Source organism: Eurosta solidaginis, chromosome 1 (assembly GCF_040869045.1).
Source record: "Eurosta solidaginis isolate ZX-2024a chromosome 1, ASM4086904v1, whole genome shotgun sequence".
Classification (NCBI taxonomy): domain Eukaryota; kingdom Metazoa; phylum Arthropoda; class Insecta; order Diptera; family Tephritidae; genus Eurosta; species Eurosta solidaginis.
The window spans coordinates 13,091,578-13,115,242 of record NC_090319.1 but is presented as its reverse complement, the minus strand read 5'-3'; the positions used below and the strand labels follow the sequence as shown (position 1 = coordinate 13,115,242).

Sequence of the window (23,665 nt, the reverse complement as noted above, 5' to 3'; positions counted from 1 at the left end):
AAGAAACCAGGAAAACAGTCCGTGCAGATCGCCGAGTGCAATTTCATCGGATGCTTGGCGAGAAATTTATTCCAAAAAAGAAAGTGAAAACCAGGACAAATTAGATGCCATAGCAAAAAGAAAAAACGAAAGATTATTGATAAAATCAACCCAGAAGCATGTGTCACGAAAGAGGAACACAAAAAAAAGGAAATATGCCAAAATTGCTTTGACGATCTTCAAAGTGATGTGGAGTACAAAGTGGCCTCTAAAAAAGACTATAGATGTAACTATTGCTGTGATAACGTTAAAATAAATACTGACTAAGCTTTGCATTAAATAACTTAATTAATTTTTTCCTAGCTATCGAACAAATGAAGTATTATTTTTTACATTTAAATGTTTCGAATATAATTCTTTTTTTTACAAAGATATATTTTGTTTTTAACCTTTATTTATGAAGGCGTACCTGAATTTTAATTTGTAAGATGAAAGCTATACGTGTATAATTGAATTAATTATTTTTACCTGAATTGGATTTGTTATTTGTTAGTTTTAAAAGATTATATTATTTATTTACCTTTAAGAGATATAAAAGCTATAAAAGCTGATGTAGAACTATCTTTTAAACTCCTTAAGTTGCCTGAATTTCTGATATACATATTTAAAAAAATGAAATAATAAATTTTTTATACAAAATAACATAAAAGTTTATTTATTTATGGCGCAAATGCTTGCAAATTCCCTCAAAATTTAAACGTCCGGATACTAAAAAAAAAATGTTCGGAAACTAAATTTCAGTGTCCGGATACTAGTGAAAATCGACTTTTTTTGAATTTCTTTTTTTCTTTAAATAATATTATATTTGAACTTTTTGTGGAAGTGATATTATTAAAAGATTTTTACACTATTACATGAAACCAACCCAGTGGCGGTAGCGTTTATAGCTAGAAAATTAGCAGAGGTCAAAATTAGGAAAAACGTTGTGTCCGGATACTAGTGCGTTTACCCTACTTGTTCGTTTGTTTGCATTATTGAAGTACGTGTTGTTGATACAGCTGCAGTTTGATGTTGCACGTTAGCATTAGCCATTTGTTTTGCTTTATAACGCCGGCGAAGTGATGAATGTAACAGTTCTAGCTTGTTCATACAAAGGTTATTGTTGCAATTACAACATATTATATTATATATGAAATATTTCAATTTACTCCATTGTATACACGAGAAACCTGACTATTCTGAACATAAGCAAACTGTACGCCAAGTTTTGGGTACGTTAGCATTAGCTATTTGTTTATAATTTGCTTTATAACGCCGGCGAAGTGATGAATGTAACAGTAATAGTAACAAATAGCTAATGCTAACGTACCCAAAACTTGGCGTACAGTTTGCTTATATTCAGAGTAGTCAGGTTTCTTGTGTATACAATGGAGTAAATTGAAATATTTCATATATAATATATACGCCATCTCTTCATCGCCTTCTCTATAATGTTTGTCTGCTTCACGTATTAACTTTCTTGCGGACTCCACGAAACTGTAAAAAGAATTATGCAGTGGATATATTTCATAATTTTTATTATTTTTTGGGCACTTAGCCAATTATGTATATACTCGAGATACATTCGTTTGCTTATTAGCGCGTGCCGATAGTATAGTGTGTGCGTGTGTGTACTTACATTTGCGTTTTCTTACTGCGTGCATCTGGAATTTCTGATTGTTTTTCCAAATCATTTAAGGTTTTACCCAAATTCCGGCCAGCCGGGGTTTGTTGGCGGTGGGTGTCTACGATACACCTTTTTTTGTTAGTACAACTTTGCACACTTTGGTTAAACGAAATTTCAGTTATCTTAACACTTTCACATTTAATGCATATAATTCTTATTATAAACAAATATTTGGCCAGTAATTTGGCAAGAAATATGGGCTAATTAAACTCAAAAACAAATAAGAAAATGTTCAATAAAACTGCTCGCATTCTATTTTCGTTGATACCACGTACGAGCTCCGCCTCTCTCTATCATTGGGTGTTTACAGGGGTTATGAAGCGTATGTTATACTATGGAGTCCTTGTTTGGTGAACTGCTACACGAAAAAAACCCGAGTTAAATCCAGGGATGCACCTTAACGTTAAGCTAATCGTTTATCAAAAAATTTCCACCGTTTCCGTTGAAACACTTCGAAATATTATCGATAAAGAAATTATCATGATAAATTATATCTCGTTTTTAACAGAAACGAAAAGCTTTTGTTAACGTTAAAAACGTTAACAAAAACGTGATACTTTATGTTTGAAGTGTGCTGGCAATGCTATAGCCATGGTGAAGCCGTAAGGTGGTAACAGCGAGCGGACATCAAACTCCATGTAGTTTGTTTGTGTAATTCGTCGGCGGTAATGTCAAAAATACTGTGAGAAATGTTCGTACTGTCAAAATTCATAAGAAAAGTTGCAATCAGCTAGGCTAATGCTTTCACCTTTAATGACTCCGCCATCAATCAGCTTTGCCAGCATAGTTTGAAATTAATAATCAACATAAACAATTTGATTTCGTTTTGATATGTCAGAAAACGAAACGAAATCATTTCGTTAATTTGACGTTTTTAACGTTAATAAACGAAACGAAATGATTTTGTTTCGTTTATTAGCGTTAATTATCGTAACGAAATAATATCGGTTCGTTGGTTAAGCATGCCTGCATTTGACCATGGAACTGAGCGAGTTTTGCAACAAGAATCAAATTATTCTATATGCATTGCCACCGAACACCACTCATATCATGCAGCCTGCGGACGTCAGTGTGTTTAAGCCATTGAAATCAGATTGGAAAAAAACGGTTCGGGGCTGGCAGTCAAAGAATTTAGGACAAATGGTTACAAAAAAAAAACTTCTGTCCCCTTTTAAACGAAGCTATAATTAGAAATTCTTATATTGAAGGTGCTATAAAAATGGATTCCGAAAATGTGGTTTGTATCCATTGAATCCAGCGGCTGTTCAAAATGCGTCAAAAACAACGTTGAGAATTTAGTTCTCGCTGAAGCTCCACTCTCATCTGCACAAGAACATCCAGTTGACTGCTCAAAATTTGAAATAGCTGCTGAGGTTATTAAATCACTGTCAGGGCACCTTAAAGATAATGGTATTAATGCTAAAATTGTTTTAAAAGTGATTGAAACTGAAGCCTCGAAAACGCCAACACTTGCCTTAACAATCTAGCCGTTGGAGATATCCTTGGACAATTAGGTGACCTAAGCGCAGGAGTTTACGTGTTAAACAGGGACGGAACATTGTGCAAAGAATCTGGAGAACTACATGCAACCACTGAGATCAACCGCATTGAAGCTAAGACTGACCCAAAATCCTCGAAAAACAACAATCAAGATCAAAACTTAATAGACCTTCAAGAAATCGAAAAAGCTTACAAATACTTTCCCCAGGAACATCTAAATTATCAATAAACAATAATCAAGATCCAAACTTAATAGACCTGCAAGAAAGCCCTGCAACAAACGACAGAAACAACTTACAAATACTTTCCCCAGGAACATCTAAATCCTCAATAAAGGAAAATCAAGATCCAAATTTAATAGACCTGCAAGAAAGCCCTACAACAAGCAACAGAAATAATTTACAAATCTTTTCCCCAGGAACGTCTAAAGCCTGCCAATCTCGACTCCTCGGCGCACACAGTTCACCGAAAAGTTCAATCGCTACTCATTTGTTTTATCCAAAGCTTGCCTTTCTTAACACTAAAAGGAAAAGAAACCAGGAAAACAGTCCGTGCAGATCGCCGAGTGCAATTTCATCGGATGCTTGGCGAGAAATTTATTCCAAAAAAGAAAATGAAAAACAGGACAAATTAGATGCCATAGCAAAAAGAAAAAACGAAAGATTATTGATAAAATCAACCCAGAAGCATGTGTCACGAAAGAGGAACACAAAAAAAAAGGAAATATGCCAAAATTGCTTTGACGATCTTCAAAGTGATGTGGAGGATGACAATTTGAAGAACATTGGATGCGATTCATGCCCAAGATTGTTTCATCTAAGCTGTACTTCGATGGCATGTTTTGAGTACAAAGTGGTCTCTAAAAAAGACTATAGATGTAACTATTGCTGTGATAACGTTAAAATAAATACTGACTAAGCTTTGCATTAAATAACTTAATTAATTTTTTCCTAGCTATAGAACAAATGAAGTATTATTTTTTACATTTAAATGTTTCGAATATAATTCTTTTTTTTACAAAGATATATTTTGTTTTTAGCCTTTATTTATGAAGGCGTACCTGAATTTTAATTTGTAAGATGAAAGCTATACGTGTATAATTGAATTAATTATTTTTACCTGAATTGGATTTTTTATTTGTTAGTTTTAAAAGATTATATTATTTATTTACCTTTAAGAGATATAAAAGCTATAAAAGCTGATGTAGAACTATCTTTTAAACTCCTTAAGTTGCCTGAATTTCTGATATACATATTTAAAAAAATGAATTAATAAATTTTTTATACAAAATAACATAAAAGTTTATTTATTTATGGCGCAAATGCTTGCAAATTCCCTCAAAATTTAAACGTCCGGATACTAAAAAAAAATGTCCGGAAACTAAATTTCAGTGTCCGGATACTAGTGAAAATCGACTTTTTTGAATTTCTTTTTTTCTTTAAATAATATTATATTTGAACTTTTTGTGGAAGTGATATTATTAAAAGATTTTTACACTATTACATGAAACCAACCCAGTGGCGGTAGCGTTTATAGCTAGAAAATTAGCAGAGGTTAAAATTAGGAAACACGTTGTCTTCTCCGAACCCAATTGTCAACCTCACCTATCAGCGGCGAATCCTGTTTCACTAACAGACGAGGCTCTGGCGACCACAATCTCCTCATGGAACTTGGGGGTGGGGAGGGGGGAATGGCCTGAAGGTTTAATGTGGCCACATAAATCGTTCCCGAGATGGTCGGGCTAGCACCTTAATGGTGCTGTGGTACCGGAGCGTACCGGATCTTTATCCGGCAAAGGACCATCACATCGATAACACTCCCCAAAGCCTTCGGGGAGCAACCTTATCGCTACAACAACAACAACAACAACAACAGGAAACACGTTGTGTCCGGATACTAGTGCGTTTACCTTACTTGTTCGTTTGTTTGCTTTATTGAAGTACGTGTTGTTGATACAGCTGCAGTTCGATGTTGCACGTTAGCATTAGCCTTTTGTTTTGCCCTATAACGCCGGCGAAGTGATGAATGTAACAGTTCTAGCTTGTTCATACAAAGGTTATTGTTGCAATTACAACAATAACCTAGTATGAACAAGCTAGTGTGGGGACACACATAGCACACAACATCTGGCAATACAATTCTATGTGGCAGTTCTTCTTCGTTTCTGTTTCCTCTTGTCATTCGCTGGCGGTTGCAAGTTCGAATTGCAACCGGAGACAATTCATTGAATCGCTACCAACTGAACTAAGCTGACGCTTCTATATAAATTAATAACAATTCAATATTTAACATTTCCACATATTTTGTAACTTAATATAAATTATCTACATAATAAATATACATACGTTCATTTGATACAAATTAAATTGGCTAAGTGGTTAACAACCACAATTGGTGACCCCGACGTGATTTGTACAAGCGGCACTACATCACAAAAAGACAAAGCCATGGCAGAAGCAGGAGATTCTGCAACTAACGTAGGTGATAGCACTGAACCGGTGAATGGAAACCAACAAGACGAATTCTTCGAAGCAACGGGTGCTCAAACTTTGCATCAACTGGGTGCACACATCGATAAATACGAACGACTGGAACTTCCACCTTTTTGGAACCAAAAAGTCGAACTATGGTTTATTGCGGTGGAGGCTCACTTCCAGCTGAGGAGGATTACATCTGACGCAACGAAGTATTACGCTGTTATCGCCCGTCTCGATCAAGACGCACTTATTGTCATCGAGGGTATTATTACAGACCCTCCAACAACTGATAAGTATTTAACACTCAAAGAAATTCTGATAAGCCATTACGGTATTTCACAGGAACGACGGTTCAAAATGTTATTGTCTGGTTTGGCACTAGGTGATAGACGTCCCTCCGAACTCCTGGCCGAAATACATAGATTAGGCGGAATCAAACTCAACCCCATTTTCGTAGGCACTATTTGGCTTGAACAACTTCCCACACAAGTACAGCTTGCGCTTGCTGGAATACACGAGACAGACAACGCCAAATAGCAAACCAAATGATGGAAGTACAACGCGACGCTGCTAGCCGATCCGTTATGCCTATTTCCGAAACTGCTGCTTCAAACAATGGCAATTTAACGGAACAAATCGACAAGCTGACGAAGCAAGTTAAAGACCTGACAACAAAGGTTACACAATTAGCACCGGAGGATGGTTTTCGGCGTCGGCAAAACCTAGACAATACCACAAGTATACGGCTCGGCTCAGAACCAAGCAGGCAACCAGCATTGTGCTTCTATCATCGTAGGTTTGGAGTGCGCGCAACCATGTACATATGTAAAGGAACAGGGAAACGCAAGCAGCCACCAGTAGATTCGGCGACGTCTGGTGGTAAAAATCTACCCCGCCGTTTATTTATATACGACCGCAACTCGGGAATGAAGTACCTCGTCGATACTGGCGCAGATATTTCTGTAACTCCACCCACTAACAAAGACAACCTTTCACCAAAAGCACTTCGAGTTAAAGCTGCGAACGGCACCCAAATCGAAACGTTTGGCGAAAAATCAATTTTGCTCGACTTTGGCTTTCAACATCCGATCCGGTGGGTATTTTGCATTGCCAATGTCCCATACCTAATCATCTGCGCAGATTTGATCCATGAACATGGGCTAATGGTGGATCTGAAGCGCGCGTGTATCATCGATCGAAGCTCCGGTTCACGTAGCACAGGCTCGTTCGCTACAGCACCTATCACAAACATTACGGCGCTCAGCGGTACGAGCAGGTTTACAAGCATCCTCAAAAGCTTTCCTGAACTGTTAGGTAACCCGTCCAACCTCACGGCAACCAAACATTCAGTCAAACACTACATTACAACCACTGGCCCTCCATGCGTACAACGCGTACGGCAATTATGCCCTGAAAGACAAAGTTGCTAAGGATGAATTCCGGTTACTGGCCGAAATCGGTCATGCCAGACCGTCTAACAGCCCATGGGCCAGCCCTTTACACATGGCCAGGAAGAAATCAGGGGATTGGAGACCGTGCGGGGACTACCGCAGACTGAATGAGCAAACGGTTCCCGATCGGTATCCGATTTCATTACTTCATGACTACTCCGCAATTTTAGCAAACAAAAATATTTTTTCCACAATCGACCTCAAGCGCGCATTATTCCACCATATTCCGGTAGCAGAGGAAGACATCCCAAAAACAGCCATAATCACCCCGTTTGGACTGTACGAGTTCGTAAGCATGCCGTTCGGACTCCGCAACGCAGCCCAAACGTTCCAACGCTTCATTAATGAGGCACTAGCAGGTCTCGACTTCGTATACGCATACATAGACGATCTGCTAGTGGCATCAACAGGAGAGCAGCAACACGAAAGACACCTTCGAGCAGTATTCCACCGGCTGAGCAAATACGGCCTATGTGTTAACGCCGACAAATGCGTATTGGGTGCAGCCACGGTGAATTTTTTGGGGTATCGTTTATCAGCGGCCGGGTCAACACCACTACCGGATAGAGTTAAAGACCTGCTTAATTTCCCGAAGCCAAATACCATTTTGGAGTTACGAAGGTTTATTGGAGCTGTGAATTTTTATAGACGCCACATGAAAAATGCCGCCACGGTTCAAGCTCCACTCAACGAATTTCTAAAAGATTCAAAGAAAAACGATCGAAGGCCAGTGCCATGGACAGCAGAAGCAGAGTCTGCTTTCGTTTCCATAAAGGACCATCTCGCGAAGGCCACTTTACTTGCACACCCATGTCCATCAGCCGAAATTCGGATCACATGTGACGCCTCCAGCACAGCGCTCGTAGCAGTACTCGAGCAAAACAGCAATAGCACTTGGCAACCTTTAGGATTCTTTTCAAAGAAACTGTCACCGGCACAAAAGAATTATAGTACGTACGACAGGGAATTGACTGCGGTATACGAGGCAATAAAGAATTTTCGCCATTGGGTAGAAGGTCGCGAATTTGTTGTCAGGACCGACCACAAGCCCCTTATTTACGCTTTTAAACAACAATCTGACAAATCATCGCCTCGACAAATCAGGCAGCTCAGTTTTATCAGCCAATTCACCACCAATTTTCAATATATTTCCGGTACTAACAATAATGTAGCGGATACGTTCTCACGGATTGACACTATGCACCTCCCATTGGCAATTGACCATGACGAACTATCTCGAGCCCAAACAACAGATGAGGAGCTACAAAGACTGTTGGTTCACAACGACACATCGCTCAAATTTCACCCACTGACATTCGGCCATAGTCAACAAGTAGTACACTGCGATATTTCTACCAATAACGTAAGACCATTCGTGCCATCAGAACTTCGTCGTAAGGTTTTCGACGCACTGCATAATCTAGCACACCCCAGTGGGAGAGCCACAGTCAAAATAGTCGCGCAGCGATACGTATGGCCGTTCATGAACAAAGACATCACCCGATGGGCTCGCCTCTGCCTCCCTTGCCAACGTTCAAAAGTCAATCGCCACGTACACGCTTCACCAACCTTTTTCGACAGTCCCGATGAAAGATTTGACCATGTACATTTGGATTTAGTCGGGCCTTTGCCAGAGTCACAAGGATATAGGTACTGTCTCACGATGATTGACCGATTTACTAAATGGCCGGAAGCCGTCCCCATAAAGGACATAACAGCAGATGCAGTCGCAAGTGCTTTCTATTCTAATTGGATCGCACGCTTTGGATGCCCTAAGCTTATGACAACCGACCAGGGTACGCAGTTCGAAAGTGCATTATTCACGGCCCTGTCGAGATTAGTTGGAGGCAAACGAATTCGAACCACGGCGTATCATCCAGCCTCTAATGGATTGGTTGAAAGATGGCATCGTACCCTCAAGGCGTACATTATGTGCCACCAAATTCCCCAGTGGACCCGAGCGTTGCCAACAGTCTTGCTGGGATTGAGAACGTACTACAAGAACGATTTAAAAGCATCACCAGCCGCATATTTATACGGAACGACACTCAAGGTTCCTGGTGAATTCTTCACGAACGCAGAAGCCCCAGTAGACTCACAGAATTTCATCAACGATTTCCGCAAACATATGAGAACTATTCGGCCAGCTCCCACCACACACCATTGCCGACAGAAAACGTTCTGCTTTGAGGACTTATCTACATGCACCCACGTTTTTATAAGAGTCGATGCAACCAAGCGTCCCATGGATCAACCCTTGCAGGCCCACATAAAATAATCAAAAGAGTAGACGAGCGAATCTACACTGTCGACGTGAATGGCAAGCACTCCAACATTAGCATCGAACGTCTCAAGCCAGCTCATGTAGCAAGTGACGAATTTTTTGGAGAACTACCTCACCGACGTGTTCTCATCAATTCAAACATGCCTCAACAACCGTCACTTTCAACAAGTTTACCACTACAACAAAATTCTACAGCAATACCATCACTTAGGGGGGAGTAATGTGGGGACACACATAGCACACAACATCTGGCAATACCATTCTATGTGGCAGTTCTTCTTCGTTTCTGTTTCCTCTTGTCATTCGCTGGCGGTTGCAAGTTCGAATTGCAACCGGAGACAATTCATTGAATCGCTACCAACTGAACTAAGCTGACGCTTCTATATAAATTAATAAGAATTCAATATTTAACAATTCCACATATTTTGTAACTTAATATAAATTATCTACATAATAAATATACGTTCATTTGATACAAATTAAATTGGCTAAGTGGTTAACAACCACACTAGAACTGCTACATTCATCACTTCGCCGGCGTTATAAAGCAAATTATAAACAAATGGCTAATGCTAACGTACCCAAAACTTGGCGTACAGTTTGCTTATGTTCAGAGTAGTCAGGTTTCTTGTGTATACAATGGAGTAAATTGAAATATTACATATATAATATATACGCCATCTCTTCATCGCCTTCTCTATAATGTTTGTCTGCTTCACGTATTAACTTTCTTGCGGACTCCACCAAACTGTAAAAAGAATTATGCAGTGGATATATTTCATAATTATTATTATTTTTTGGGCACTTAGCCAATTATGTATATACTCGAGATACATTCGTTTGCTTATTAGCGCGTGCCAATAGTATAGTGTGTGCGTATGTGTACTTTTTCTTACTGCGTGCATCTGGAATTTCTGATTGTTTTTCCAAATCATATAAGGTTTTACCCAAATGTAAATCTTTGACTTGTGCCATTTTCGGCATTGTTACGCTGGAAAATTTGTTTTTGCAATGAATTCCGGCCAGCCGGGGTTTGTTGGCGGTGGGTGTCTACGATACACCTTTTTTTGTTAGTACAACTTTGCACACTTTGGTTAAACGAAATTTAATTTATCTTAACACTTTCACATTTAATGCATATAATTCTTATTATAAACAAATATTTGGCAAGAAATATGGGCTAATTAAACTCAAAAACAAATAAGAAAATGTCCAATAAAAGTGCTCGCAAAATTCTATTTTACGTCAGCGTGGAAATCAAAAATGACTTGATACGAAACATTTGTTTACGCTCTCATTTTTTGCGCTCTCACGAGGGATTTATCTCAAATTTGAGCTGGCAACAATCACAGATAAATCCCTCGGGCCAGCTGAAGCGGGTGCCAGAACAAAAAATGTGCCAGCTAAAATGAAAAACGGGCCAAAAAGTTCAAAAGTTATGGGAAAAAGGATAAAATACTTGTTTTTGTGTAGATATTATTAGTTCGAAGGCGGAGGGTAAATATTATTTCCTATTCAAAAGTTATCACTAAAAACAGGTTTTGTAAATATGAAGTCCCGATGCAACCAGTCCATTTTGACCACAGAACCTGGAACGTCAGACATGTAGGATAAGCCCTATCCATTAAATGATGTTAACTATTATATCATAGGTCCGATTTACTGAAATTTCAAAAGAGTATATGGTTTTCACTGCGAGTTAAATGCGTTACAATATTTGACTAATTAATTTAATCGAAATGTTAGTTTTACTCAGATTTGTTTATATTTGACTCTAACTAGTCGTATTATTGCAAAATAAGTTTATAGAAATGAATATTTTACGACTATCAATTTATTAAATGATTGAAACTATAATCGCCGAAATGTATGTCAAAAATCCCCATATTCAGATCTTTTAATTTTTGTTTGGAGTGGCATCATTGACAAATGTTATAAAAAATGTGCATTTTGACAGCGCTCTCTCGAAACAAAGAGTTGCAAATCCATTCATCTATGGTGGAAATGACGTTTTGTATTTGCCTATCGATATCCTGCAGTCAGCTGACTATGTTCGTGATGGGTGTTGGTAGTTATCGATATCACGGAAACATAAAAAACATTAGGCGCCTTCAGAACATTCTATTTTCGTTGATACGTTACGAACATGTTTCCGTCAATTAAGTAATAGAAATCATATTCTATGAACGATGAGTTGCCAACTGTGAAATGAAAAAACTACCCTCCTACTTTAAAGAAAGGGTAAGAAGTAATATTTTACACTTCATCAAAATATTAAGAGAGAAATTTTAGTCATAACCAACACTTTAAAACGTGGTTGTTGTTGTTGTTGTAGCAGTGATTCGCCCCATCCAACAGGTGCGCCCAATTCCAAATTGTCATCAGTCAAACATTTGGTGCGTTCATGTTGTAAATAAGGTCGCCGATGATTTGGTCGGTGACAATGTCAGGTTTCGCGAGGTGAAGAAACTGGAGATATCAGGGATATAGCTGTTTATTTTGTTGCAAAGCTCATCGATCGACTGCACGATAATGGCCAAAGGCCCAGACCCACAGATCGATGAGCTTTTTTAAAAGTGGTAATTCTTTACTTTAGCTCACAACTGCTAAAACTCGTCCAAAAATATCGGGAGAGGTATCAAAAGCGCGCTTTGGACCCGATATCACTAATCCGAAAGCAGAAATTCAAAATGGTCCTGGGATCAAAACGCGTCTTTTAACACCTCTCCCGATATTTTTGGTGGAGGTTTAGCAGTTGTGAGCTAAAGTAAAGAATTACCCATCATAATATTACGAGGAAACATTGTATTCATAACTTATTCTTTAAAATGTGGTAATTCCTTACTTTAGCTCACAACTGCTAATATAGTTTTAGTCCCCAAACTGGTGTTGGACCCACCCAGGGTAGCTTTTTATAAGCGCGGCCGAAGTCTGCCAATGCAGAAAGGTGTTCTGCACAAAAATACTATCTCACCCCGGGTTTCGGAGCTCACCGGGGCCATTTTTCAGTTTTAATGGAAATTTTTTTTGACAGAAAGCAGTTGTGAGCTAAAGTAAAGAATGCTGTGGTCTGCTCCTGCTGAGATGGGCATCGGAAAAGCTAAGGTAACGTCGGAAAAAAACTACATCTTATGAGGAGTTTGATCCTTTGAGCAGAAATTGGATAGTAGAGTGGTAGTCTGAGGATATTATTGACGATTCGGGTTCTGGGCGCCCGATGATGCAGGACCCACGTACGAGCTCCGCCTCCCTCTATCATTGTGTGTTTACAGGGGTTATGAAGCGTATGTTATATTATGGAGTCCTTGTTTGGTGGACTGCCACACGAAAAAAACCTGAGTTAAATCTGTACGAATTATCTGTACAACAAGATTTTTTAAATCAGGCAAGGTTAGGCAGATTATCAATGGTGAACATAACAGGAGCTTGGGGATTTTAGGCCAGCGAAACTGTGCTGACCTTAATCACAGCAGTGTGTTTTGGGTAGAAGTGTTAGCCGTCACCAAGGCAGCAGAATATGAAGAAAATTGCATAAACTCTGGCCGGACAAATTTTTACAATAACATCCTGGAGGCCAAAAAGGGGTTGTCTAGTGCAACACCCACAAACAGGTTGCAGGAACAATTTATAGATTCTCCAACCCAATCCTTGACTTCACCAACCCGTTGTGGATCATGTTTATTTAGCAGGCGAGGCTTTGCTTATCCCAAACTCCTTACAGAAGTACGACCTAAAGCAAAGAGGATAGATATATCATGATGAAATTTTGCAGGAACGTTACTCCTATTACTATATGTGTTCTAAAAAAGAATTAGCGAAATCGGATGACGAACGCTCCCACTCTTTAAAAAAAAAATTTGTTTAAATTAAAATTTTAACAAAAATTTAATATCTTTATATTATATAAGTAATTTAATTTATGTCAACATTCAACGCCAGTGGTATGGTGCAACAAAATAAAAAAAATAAAAGAAAATTTAAAAATGGGTGTGGCTCCGCCCTTTTTCATTTAATTTGTCTAGAATACTTTTAATGCCATAAGTCGAACAAAAATTTACCAATCCTTGTGAAATTTGGTAAGGATATCGCTTCTATGACGATAACTGTTTTCTGTGAAAATGGGCAAAATCAGTTGAAACCACGCCCAGTTTTATACACAGTCGACCGTCTGTCCTTCCGCTCGGCCGTTAATACGATAACTTGAGCAAAAATCGATATATCTTTACTAAACTTAGTTCACGCGCTTATCTGCACTCACTTTATCTTGGTATTAAAAATGGGCGAAATCCCACGCCCACTTTTTCGATATCGAAAATTTCGAAAAAGAAAAAATGCCATAATTCTATACCAAATACGAAAAAAGGGATGAAACATGGTGATTGGATTGGCCTTTTGACGCAAAATATAACTTTAGAAAAAAACTTTGTAAAATGGGTGTGACATCTGCCATATTGAGTAGAAGAACATGAAAAAGCTTTGCAGGGCGAAATAAAAAGCCCTTGGAATTATGGCAGGAATACTGTTCGTGGTATTACATATATAAATAAATTAGCGGTACCCGACAGATGATGTTCTGGGTCCTCCTGGTCCACATTTTGGCCGATATCTCGAAGGCGTTCACCTATAGAACTAAGGTCCACTCCTTTTTAAAATACTCTTTAGTAGTTTTCATTTGATACCTTTGAACCCTAGGTTCATTTTCCTACATGGTGTTTTTCCCTTATTTGACAAAGGATGAAGGAAAATCGTTCCAAAACGTCACACTTGGTCCACAATTTGGTCTATATTTCCCAAATGTATGTGATATGGAATTAAAAACCACTTATAAACCATCTACGAAACCAACGCAGCAAAGCTCTCAGCTGAGTACGTAATGTTCGGTTAATGTTCGGGAACAGCCTTCCTTACTTGATTTTTTTTTAATTCGGTTAATTGCGAAAAAACTTAAATAAACTGTTTTTGTGCTAATTCATTTAAGTCTAATACATACTTGAATCCTTTCAAAATTAGGATTGATTTTAAAAGTTTTTAAATTTTACTCAATTTGTACGAAAGAAATTGTAAAACATAAAAGGTTTAAGCTTCTACTTTGTTAGATTAAAATGAATTCTAGTAGAATACTGCATACTCGGGAAATTTCCACCATCTACATAAAAATGTATTTTTATGAAGGTTTTAAGAATATTCTGGAATATTCGAAGAGGTTTTCGAATTTGGTTTACACATTTTCTGTAAATTTAATATTTTTTAAAGTTAGCTAGAAACTATAAAGTTTTCAGGAAGGCTTTTTCGAAACTTATTTACATAGTTTTCATGAACTGAAAAGATATTTAAAAACTACTTGAATTTACGAATTCTTTCCCAAACGTTTTCAAAATTGTTTTACATAATTTTGGTAAATTTAGGTTGTTTTGAGTTTAAGGAAAATTTGAAAATTTTCAGCAGTATTGTTCTCGAATTTTCGTGACCCTATTTTCGAAATAGTTTTTCATTATTTTTTAAACAAAAAAAAAAAAAAGAAGAAAGACACCTATAAAATTTGCAAGACAATTTTACTGCTATATTTTTACTCGCAGATGTAAGTACACATTAAACCTCCTAATAAATATCTTTATAATAAAAAAAAGTTTACATATAATAACAGGAATATTCACTTATTTTTAATAATATATATTATTTACATATCATCGTTTGTCGTGCAATACCGCTTATATGCACAGTTTGGTTCCTTTCGATAAAAAATTGAACTTAATTTTGGATGAAAAGTTTAGTAGTCTGTCGATGAAAATAGATCACGCTCCACATCATGCTCTACTCTAAATATATGTAGGTAGTAGAACACATCCTTAAGCAGACGGGATGTAAATTGGAGTATGCGAGAAAAAAAGTTACGAGAATGAAGACACTACGATCCTCAAGACCTACGATCGTCCGCATGTGGCAGCAGAGGAATGGGGACGCACCAAATGAATTGGGAAACTGAGTTGAAGCATGACTTGAAGCCCCGACTGCTCTCTATTGGCGTCAGTTATTGTGCGAAAACTTGATGACTGACTTGCTTTGCTACGAGGCGTTAAAGTTACTCAGGTAGGCTTAGCATCTGTGAACGATGATGGAAATATGTATGAACACTAACAGCATTAGACGAGATGACTTTGATGAAAGTTTTACAGAGCTGGGTGCGATGTGAACAGTACCGCCAGCGGGTTAGGGGGTCAGAATATACCCGCGGTAGGTATGCCTGTCGTAAGAGGCGACTAAAATACCAGATCCATGGGGCTGTGTAGCGTAACTCTTCAGGTTGCCAGCGCAATATACAGCTTCCCCAAATCCAATTGTCAACCTCACCTATCCGCGGCGAATCCTGTTTCACTAGCAGACGAGGCCTTGGCGACCCCAAGCTCCTCATGGAACTTGGGGTGGGGAGGGAGGGATGGCGTGAAGGGTTAATGTGGCCATATAAATCGTTCCCGAGATGGTCGGGATAGCACCTTAATGGTGCTGTGTTACAGGAGCGTACCGGATCTGTATCCGGCAAAGGACCATCACATCGATAACACTCCCCAAAGCCTTCGGGTAGCAACCTTATCGCTACAACAACAACACCAACACCAACAACAACAACAACAACAACAACAACAACAACAACAACAACAACAACATGTGGACAGTAAGTATAGAATGGGATATAGTGCTGTGGAGATTTACACAGATTTAGACATGGACAAGAACATGTTATGCATATGAATTGAAATTTTGTTTTTACCGCCCGTCGTTTGTTGAGCAGAAAGCATGAGCCGCTCACATATTTGACAAAAAATTTGTGTACGTATGATTTTGTCACAGCGACTGTATCGAGCCAATGAACCAATAAACCTGCGATTTTTGCTCCGATTATACAGCAGTAAGCAAGCTTTAGACAACGGCAATGCTCGCAGCTCACTGCATAAACTCTAGTCAACTTGACTCTAGCCAACTTGAACTGCAGTTTAAACTCGCTCTGAAAAGCCGGGCATTAATCTCAGCACAAATCATATATTCATTAATTCATAAGATCGCGACTAATTGCTGTGATTTTTATCATTACATTATTAAGCAAATCCAATTTTTTTTTAAATACTGAGCTATAACGATGAAATAACTTCTTTGTTATGGCTGCATCTCTTTAAAAAGATTGGTTTTATCCCATACTTAGACGTGAACAGTGTGCGGTCGCAGTCATGTCGCTGCGACTGATGACTGACAATCAAAAATCACGTTGCTCCTCGAAAATCGTGAAACTGTACAAAATTAAGTGAATAAATGATTGTACTGCTTCTGTATCTTGAAGTTGTATATAAAACTGTTCCGTAGAAGAGTTGACTGAACGGCGGCCAACGTTGGACTCGCTTTTAGCAGCAAATAAAGAAATGTTGGTTTAAAGTTTTGAGTAACCATCTTATTACGCGCCAAACGACAACATATAACTTGAATTACAAATACACATACATACATAGAATTTATTACATAAAATCGTACTTTGAAAATTTTAAAACAAAAGCAAACATACATATGTATAACACTTAATTAAGTAAATAAAAACCATTAAATTAACACTTGGCGCGTATTGACATTTTCATTCGTTTTAACGAATATTCTGAACCATGGAAGGCCTCCCAATACATGCCCTCATTGACTTTATCTGTTTCACCACCCAAATACTTTCCAAAGATGTTACTATAAAGGAAGAAAAAAAATTTTTAATAGGATAAGTACCACTCAATCAGGAGTACATCAAATGTACTTACGCTTCCATGCAGCTCTTAAACCAACCAGCACTATTATATTGTTCACTGCAACTACCCTGCGATTTAGCATCGTTATCACGATCTATCGCACTAAATTGTTGTCCCTCATGATACATAAACGAATCACCGGCTGTACCATGATAAATGCCCAATATACCCATTTTATAGGCGGACTGTTCATTGAAAATGCTAAAATCACTATAATGTGCATATTTGTGAACACCCTCATGGTCCTCCATATCAATGCGTAACTCAAAGAAACCATTAAACGTGAGTTCGTGTAAATGTTGTAAACCCAAAAAGAATTCACTATTTTCACCAATACTACCAAAACCTTGCTTATACATATCCCAGGTGCGATTGTGAAAAGCGACAGAGCCATCCAAACGTTGTAGTACTACGATCCAACGCTCAGCATCACAGAGCACTGGAAATGGTGGAATTTTCATATTATCCAGCTGAATTTCACTCACTCCAGCCGTTTGACATATCCCGGCTAAACGTTCCGTGCATTTGTGGTTGTTGTTTTTATTGCTTTTATCATCGTTGGTGGTAGTGGTGGTGGCGGCTATAGAGCGCACTGACTGTGTATTGTGTGTGTTACGACGTTGTTGTTGGGTCGTTGTTGGTGCTGTATCTGTTGCTGCCGATTCTGCAGCCTGCTGAGGTCTATGTATGTATATAGAGCGCAAAAAACCGAGAGAGAGATATGTGAAAATGTTAAAATAATTTAAAATATATACATAATGAGTTATGTACTACTTTTCGCCTATGTTGGTATATATGTAGATTTATTAGGGTGACTCATAACAAAAGTTTTTTTACGGGAAATTTTTTATTAAAATATACGTTAGAGGGATTATATATTCGATATGATAAAAACTTGCAAAATACTAAGCTTGAAGCTTTTGTTGAGAGGATTTTGGAATTTTTAAAAATCGATAACTTACTAAAATAATGGATATTGGCAAGCTCTATAACTCGTTCTAATCTCTATTTGTGCCAATGCGAATCTATGTCAGGTGGTGGCAAAGCGATTTCAATCAATTCGCCGTGCAGATGAATGTCAAGTCAAAAGAAAATTTTCATAGGATTCGATTAACGGACATTTTGTTGTACAAGGCTTTGTATGGAAAATTATCTAGAAGAAGCAATCCGCTGATGGGATAACACCACCTGTAATGAATTCGCCTTGATTTGTGCTCTGAAGCAGTTTTCATTTCCATACATACACATGTTCGCTAAACGAGTTGCCGCTCCTTAAAGTATGCTTCTTGTTTCAGAAAATTGCAAAAACGACTGTATGAAAGCGACTCCAGATACTATAGTTGATAAAGTTGTCCCTTACAGAGGTTTGTTATTAAAGATTTTTTTCATATGTTTGTTTTTTCAAGTGCAATAAATTTTATATAACAGGCAAATAAAACGCAGATTTACGTCAACAAAAAAAAAAAAAAAAAAAAAAAAAAAAAAAACAAAAACAAAAAAAAAAACTATTGGAAGTAAATCAAAAACTAAATCAGAAATAGTACAACAAATTTATTTTAGCAAAAGCGAGCTAAAGTTTTAGGCCCACTTGTAGAACGGCAAGACATTAGAGGTTAACTTAAATTAAAATCAATTTTAAATAAATAGGCTTGCAATTTTACAAATTATTTAAATTTAAATTATTTTTAAAATTGCAGTTATCCATAAAAAATAATTTTCAAAATTTGTGATGTTGTTGTTTGAAGCTTATGAGCTCATGTTCTCCTTATGTGAAGTCGGTGTGTCATTTAATTTCTCATATATATGAATTTACCGTTTGAAAATACATTTTTTTTCGTTATTCTTTTTTTTGCGATGAAGTAACTTTTTTCTCGGCAAAAATAAATTTTTTTCTATCGACTACGTTTTTCAAAATAAAGTTACTTCCCTTTTAAGTTATATATAAATTTTTAGGCAATTGCTAAGAAGTTGTACATATACACTTAAAAAAAAATATATATATTTTTTCAATACAAAGCAAGTTTTTATAATTTTCTGCTAAACAAATTTTACCTTAATAAATAATGTGAATTTTTTTATGGCAAAAATTTAAACTTTATTAATTTTGAAGAAAATATTTGTATTGCTAACTCTTTTTGAAGTCTTCCCTGCTTTGAGAAAATTTGTTTTTTAAGTGTAATAGGTACATCTTCTTAAGCACATCGTGCAAAAAGGATCTGTGCCACGTTTTTAACGTTTTACAGAAAAAAGAGTAAATTTATAACTTTGAAATTTGAAAGGCACTGTTATCTAAAAAAAATAGTGGGGTTGCAAGTTGGTTAAACGTTTTTTTTCAATTTACAATTTTGATTTAAAGAAGAAATTAAAAATGTACCTACTTGTCAACTGATTTTTTGTGAAGTTGGACTGGAGGGAAGATACAAAAAAATTCGAAGTAAATTACATGAAAAATAGAATTTTCAGCTACATTTACGATTTTCTTTCTCAAAGAGCATTTTTTTTTGCATGAAGACTTGTTTTATTATAATTTTTTTCAAACTCACTCAAGGTGAAATTGGGGGAAAATAATAATTTAAAAACGAGACACCCTAATGTTTATATATATGAGTAATTTTAAGGACATACTTATTTTCTGTTGGCTGCTCCGGTTGTGTAGATGCTAAAATGGACTCGATGGTCAGTACTGTTGTTGGTTCCGATAAAGTTTTTAATCTGAAATTAAAATAGAATAAAAAAAAAAGATATTACCTATGTGTTGTAAGAAAGTGTGCGGTTACTTAACGGTATCTACATCAATAAAACTTCAAGTTATTACATTTACAGCACAATAAATACAACGCACACAAATAAAATTTTGCTAAAATTGGTATAAACTAAGCTAAAAGTTTTTCCTACAAACTTTCACTACTTTTTTTCTTCAAAAGTAAAAGCAAAAAATATTGGACCCGTTATTTTTCACTTGTTACAAATTTTTTTTTTAAATTTTTCACTTTTTTATACCACATAACGGTATGCAAAAAATCACATAAAATATTATTCAAAAACAATTTTAGGTACTTTTCTTACCTTGCCAGGACTTCATCTAATTTATTTTCCAAACATTCAGAATCACATCCTACACGTGCCGCCTGCGCCCGTTGTGTGTATAGGACGAAAATTATAAAAATTGCTAAGGAAAATTTGCCGCGGTACCACAACATGTCTGCAAATTTCAAAGTTCAATTTACTAATGATTTTTAAATCTCTTGCTACGCTTACTTTCATAAATTTTTATGCAGAAAGAATATGTACAGTTTGGTTTGTATGTATGTATGTTTTATACATGTTATATATACAGTACTGTGCTAAATTGTAGCAGTGAAAATGTTAGATTTTGAACTTAATTGAATTTTGCACAAATTCTTGTTATTCATTATATCTTGATTTTCTTTGAATCAAATTTTATTGACCAAACCTAAAATTTATTTAAATAATTATTTAGTATTTATAAGTTAGTTTAGTTTCACATACTTTTTTTTCTGATTGAAAAAATGTTAAATGGCACCAATCAAAATTATTCTTATATATACATTTGATTGTTATTTATTGAATTATTTATTTTTAATCATACTTAAAATTAATAAAAAATTATAATTAATTTATATTTATATTTTAATTTACGTTTATCGAACTAAATTACCAAAATTCCTTTTCATTTATCTACCAATAGCGAAATTCACTAACTTTAAGCGATGTGCTTTGTTGAGATTTTAGGTAACGATTTTTCGCTTGTAATACCAATTCTGCTTCTCAGTAACTTAAATTAAATAACGCCAACAATTCGATATTTTAATTTAAATTGCCTACAAAATAAGTGAGTTGTTAACAACATTAACAAAATATTCTATTATTTAGCGACAGTAGGGATTGACGAATATCAATAAAAAGTTGTTACTTGATACCAGAATCGTTTTTTTAACTAAGCGATTTTTCGAGATTTTAAATAACGATTTGTTGTTTGCGATAACGATTGCGTTGTTCACTGATTTAGTTTTAACAACGTTAACAAAGTGACAATTTTATCTATCTCACATTTATGACAGCATCCTTAATAATTTTAAAAATTTCTTCTATTATTAATAAAAAAAAAAAAATGGTTACTGAATACCGAAATTGTTATAGCTACTGATTCGTTGTTGTATATCGATTGCGAATGTTATGCGAAGTTCTTTAATATTTTTAACGACATTTGCTATCGTCAAATCAGCAAAGTGATAACTCTAACGACTTTGGTTTTCTGTAAAATCTTTTTTATAAATACAAGTTAACCTATGCGGCTGATAATAGAAGAATATCTTATACCATTTTTCATATAGAATATTTGTTTGATGATAACTAAAAATTGTCCTTGCGAATCTACAAAACTTACTGATAATAAGAAATTTCCACTTAGTTTTAATGAAAAATTTTATTTGCAAATATGTTGACAATTTTTTTGTATGATTTAATCGGGGATTGCCCGTATTGCTTTTTTTTTTTTTTTTTAAATGTATGAAAACATTTATTTGAAGCAATTTTTTAATTTTATAATTTATTTAAAACTTTACAACAACTAAGGCATGACATAGCTGAATGCGTTTATAACCATTTCAACTATCGTAGGAGTTCGACTCCCACTCCCGGAAGAAAAGGCTTTGAAGAGATTTACAAGGTATAATCGAAACAGCTGTCGCCTTGTGCGTCATGATGTCACGTTGTTTAAATTTTTCCCAAATTATTAAATAGACAATTTTTTTCGTTTGCCAATTGGTGTCCTATAAATAGATAATGCCACAAAAATTTGGGTTCTGGGCGCACACTGATTTATCGACTTCGAGTTAGTTACGTGACATAATCGAAACTCATTTAAGACCAAATGACCAGCGGGTCATTTTAAGTCAAATGTCAGTCATTTTGCCCCAATGGAAAGCTAACATAAATTTTTTTTATAAAACGTACTATCTCAAAATGTTTATAATGATGCCCTATTTTGGAACTCGGTTGAGGAACGTGCTATATCAGTTATCTCTAGGTCACACTGAACAAAGTTTTCTCTTGCATTTATAGTTCAAGTTTTTGACGAAACTATAAACAAAGTAAAAACTGCGGATGCAAAAATTTAGGTAACGGTAATGGTAGATAAAGTATGCCCTTATTTTGCACATCACTGTATATATATATGTTAAAATGTGTGTATTTTAAATATTCTCTATTTTACAGTTTCACAGGGCTATTCGTTTGGTGATTTTATAACTGTTATGTTGGCACTAACAGCGCACCAATTAGGTTTCTTTTGCTAAAAGGTGTTGCTGGGTCTGGCCTCACTCTCAGCCATTGCCCAACATAGCAAAATACTTATTCGTACAAATCTATATTCTTAGAAAATGTGTGAACTTTGTACACACATATATAGTACATATAGAGAGCTGTAGATTTAGTTTAAAGACAATAGCGGCTCTCCCCTAGGGGCGCCGAGCCTTAAAGGGCAGCAAAGCATAAAGAAAGTTCAGTGAATATTTTTTCAAGTGTAAGAAGAGTAAGATACCCATAATTAACTTCACGAAAGGTCGGTTTAAGGATGATAGTTTATTTATAATGCTATACTGGGATCCCTTTTAAGGATGGGTAGCTTTCCATCTTTGGGACTATGTTGGTGTTCTTCGAAGCCCTTAGAAACAGTTGAAGAGATGAAATTGAAAGCGTTTGTTTTATCTGTGCATAAGTCTTTGAGTATGCTTGGTTGAGTCAGTTTGAGTCTCTACAAATAATATGATCTCAAAAAGAAAAGCCAGCGTGAATAATTAAAATTGTATTGGAAAATGTTGGGGTAATTCGTATAAAAGTCGCCTGTGGACATCTCTTAATAAAAGTACGTCCCTGATATGTACTTTGAGTTGAGGAATAAAAGCGGTTTTCTTCAACAACAAAGTAAGTTAAATAAATTGACTAAGCAATTTTACATACAAATATTTCGCAAAAAAAAAAAAAAAATATTACATGCGATTCACAATGGGAATTCTTATCTCATGCAAAGGCGGTGAAGCATCAAACAAAAATTGATTACGTGCGTATGAAATGTAAAAAAAACAAGAAAGGAACAAACAGCCTTCAGTAATAGGATATGGTTATAATTTTTTTTAAATTACACGAGATGAAATTGTTTACCTAATTTCGAGATATCTGTAGGTAGCGGGGACAATAGTTGGTAAGCCATAGGCATAATTTGGAATAACAACAAAAACACAGACTACCGAATATCCTATTACAACACATGCAATTTAATATGCTGAAAGCGAACCCGACATTAAAATTAGCCTATCGGTCGGTCCTAACCTCAATAAATGCAGACAATCACTGGAAATAGCGTTTAAATTGAAGTCAGAGCCATATTAAGATTCATTAGGGCCATTCGGATAGTGGACGCGCTACCTGGGTGTTATAACCAGTTGATCCGA

At 36.2% G+C, this 23,665-nt stretch overlaps 1 protein-coding gene and 1 long non-coding RNA gene across 2 annotated transcripts; both read right to left on the bottom strand.

The window, feature by feature from the left end:
* Nucleotides 1–664: 664 nt before the first annotated feature.
* On the bottom strand, nt 665–4,195 carry LOC137249285 (uncharacterized). Its single transcript, XR_010952323.1, has 2 exons — nt 1,658–4,195; nt 665–1,515 (listed from the first exon to the last, which is right to left on the bottom strand). It is a non-coding gene; the product is annotated as an uncharacterized lncRNA (long non-coding RNA).
* A 12,638-nt stretch (nt 4,196–16,833) lies between these two features.
* On the bottom strand, nt 16,834–20,423 carry LOC137249254 (microfibril-associated glycoprotein 4-like). The gene is made up of 4 exons (XM_067780582.1): nt 20,259–20,423; nt 19,818–19,904; nt 17,205–17,873; nt 16,834–17,133 (listed from the first exon to the last, which is right to left on the bottom strand). Exons 1-4 carry the CDS (start codon nt 20,390–20,392, stop codon nt 17,007–17,009), a joined length of 1,017 nt encoding a protein of 338 aa, XP_067636683.1. The 5' UTR covers nt 20,393–20,423; the 3' UTR covers nt 16,834–17,006.
* Nucleotides 20,424–23,665: the final 3,242 nt, after the last annotated feature.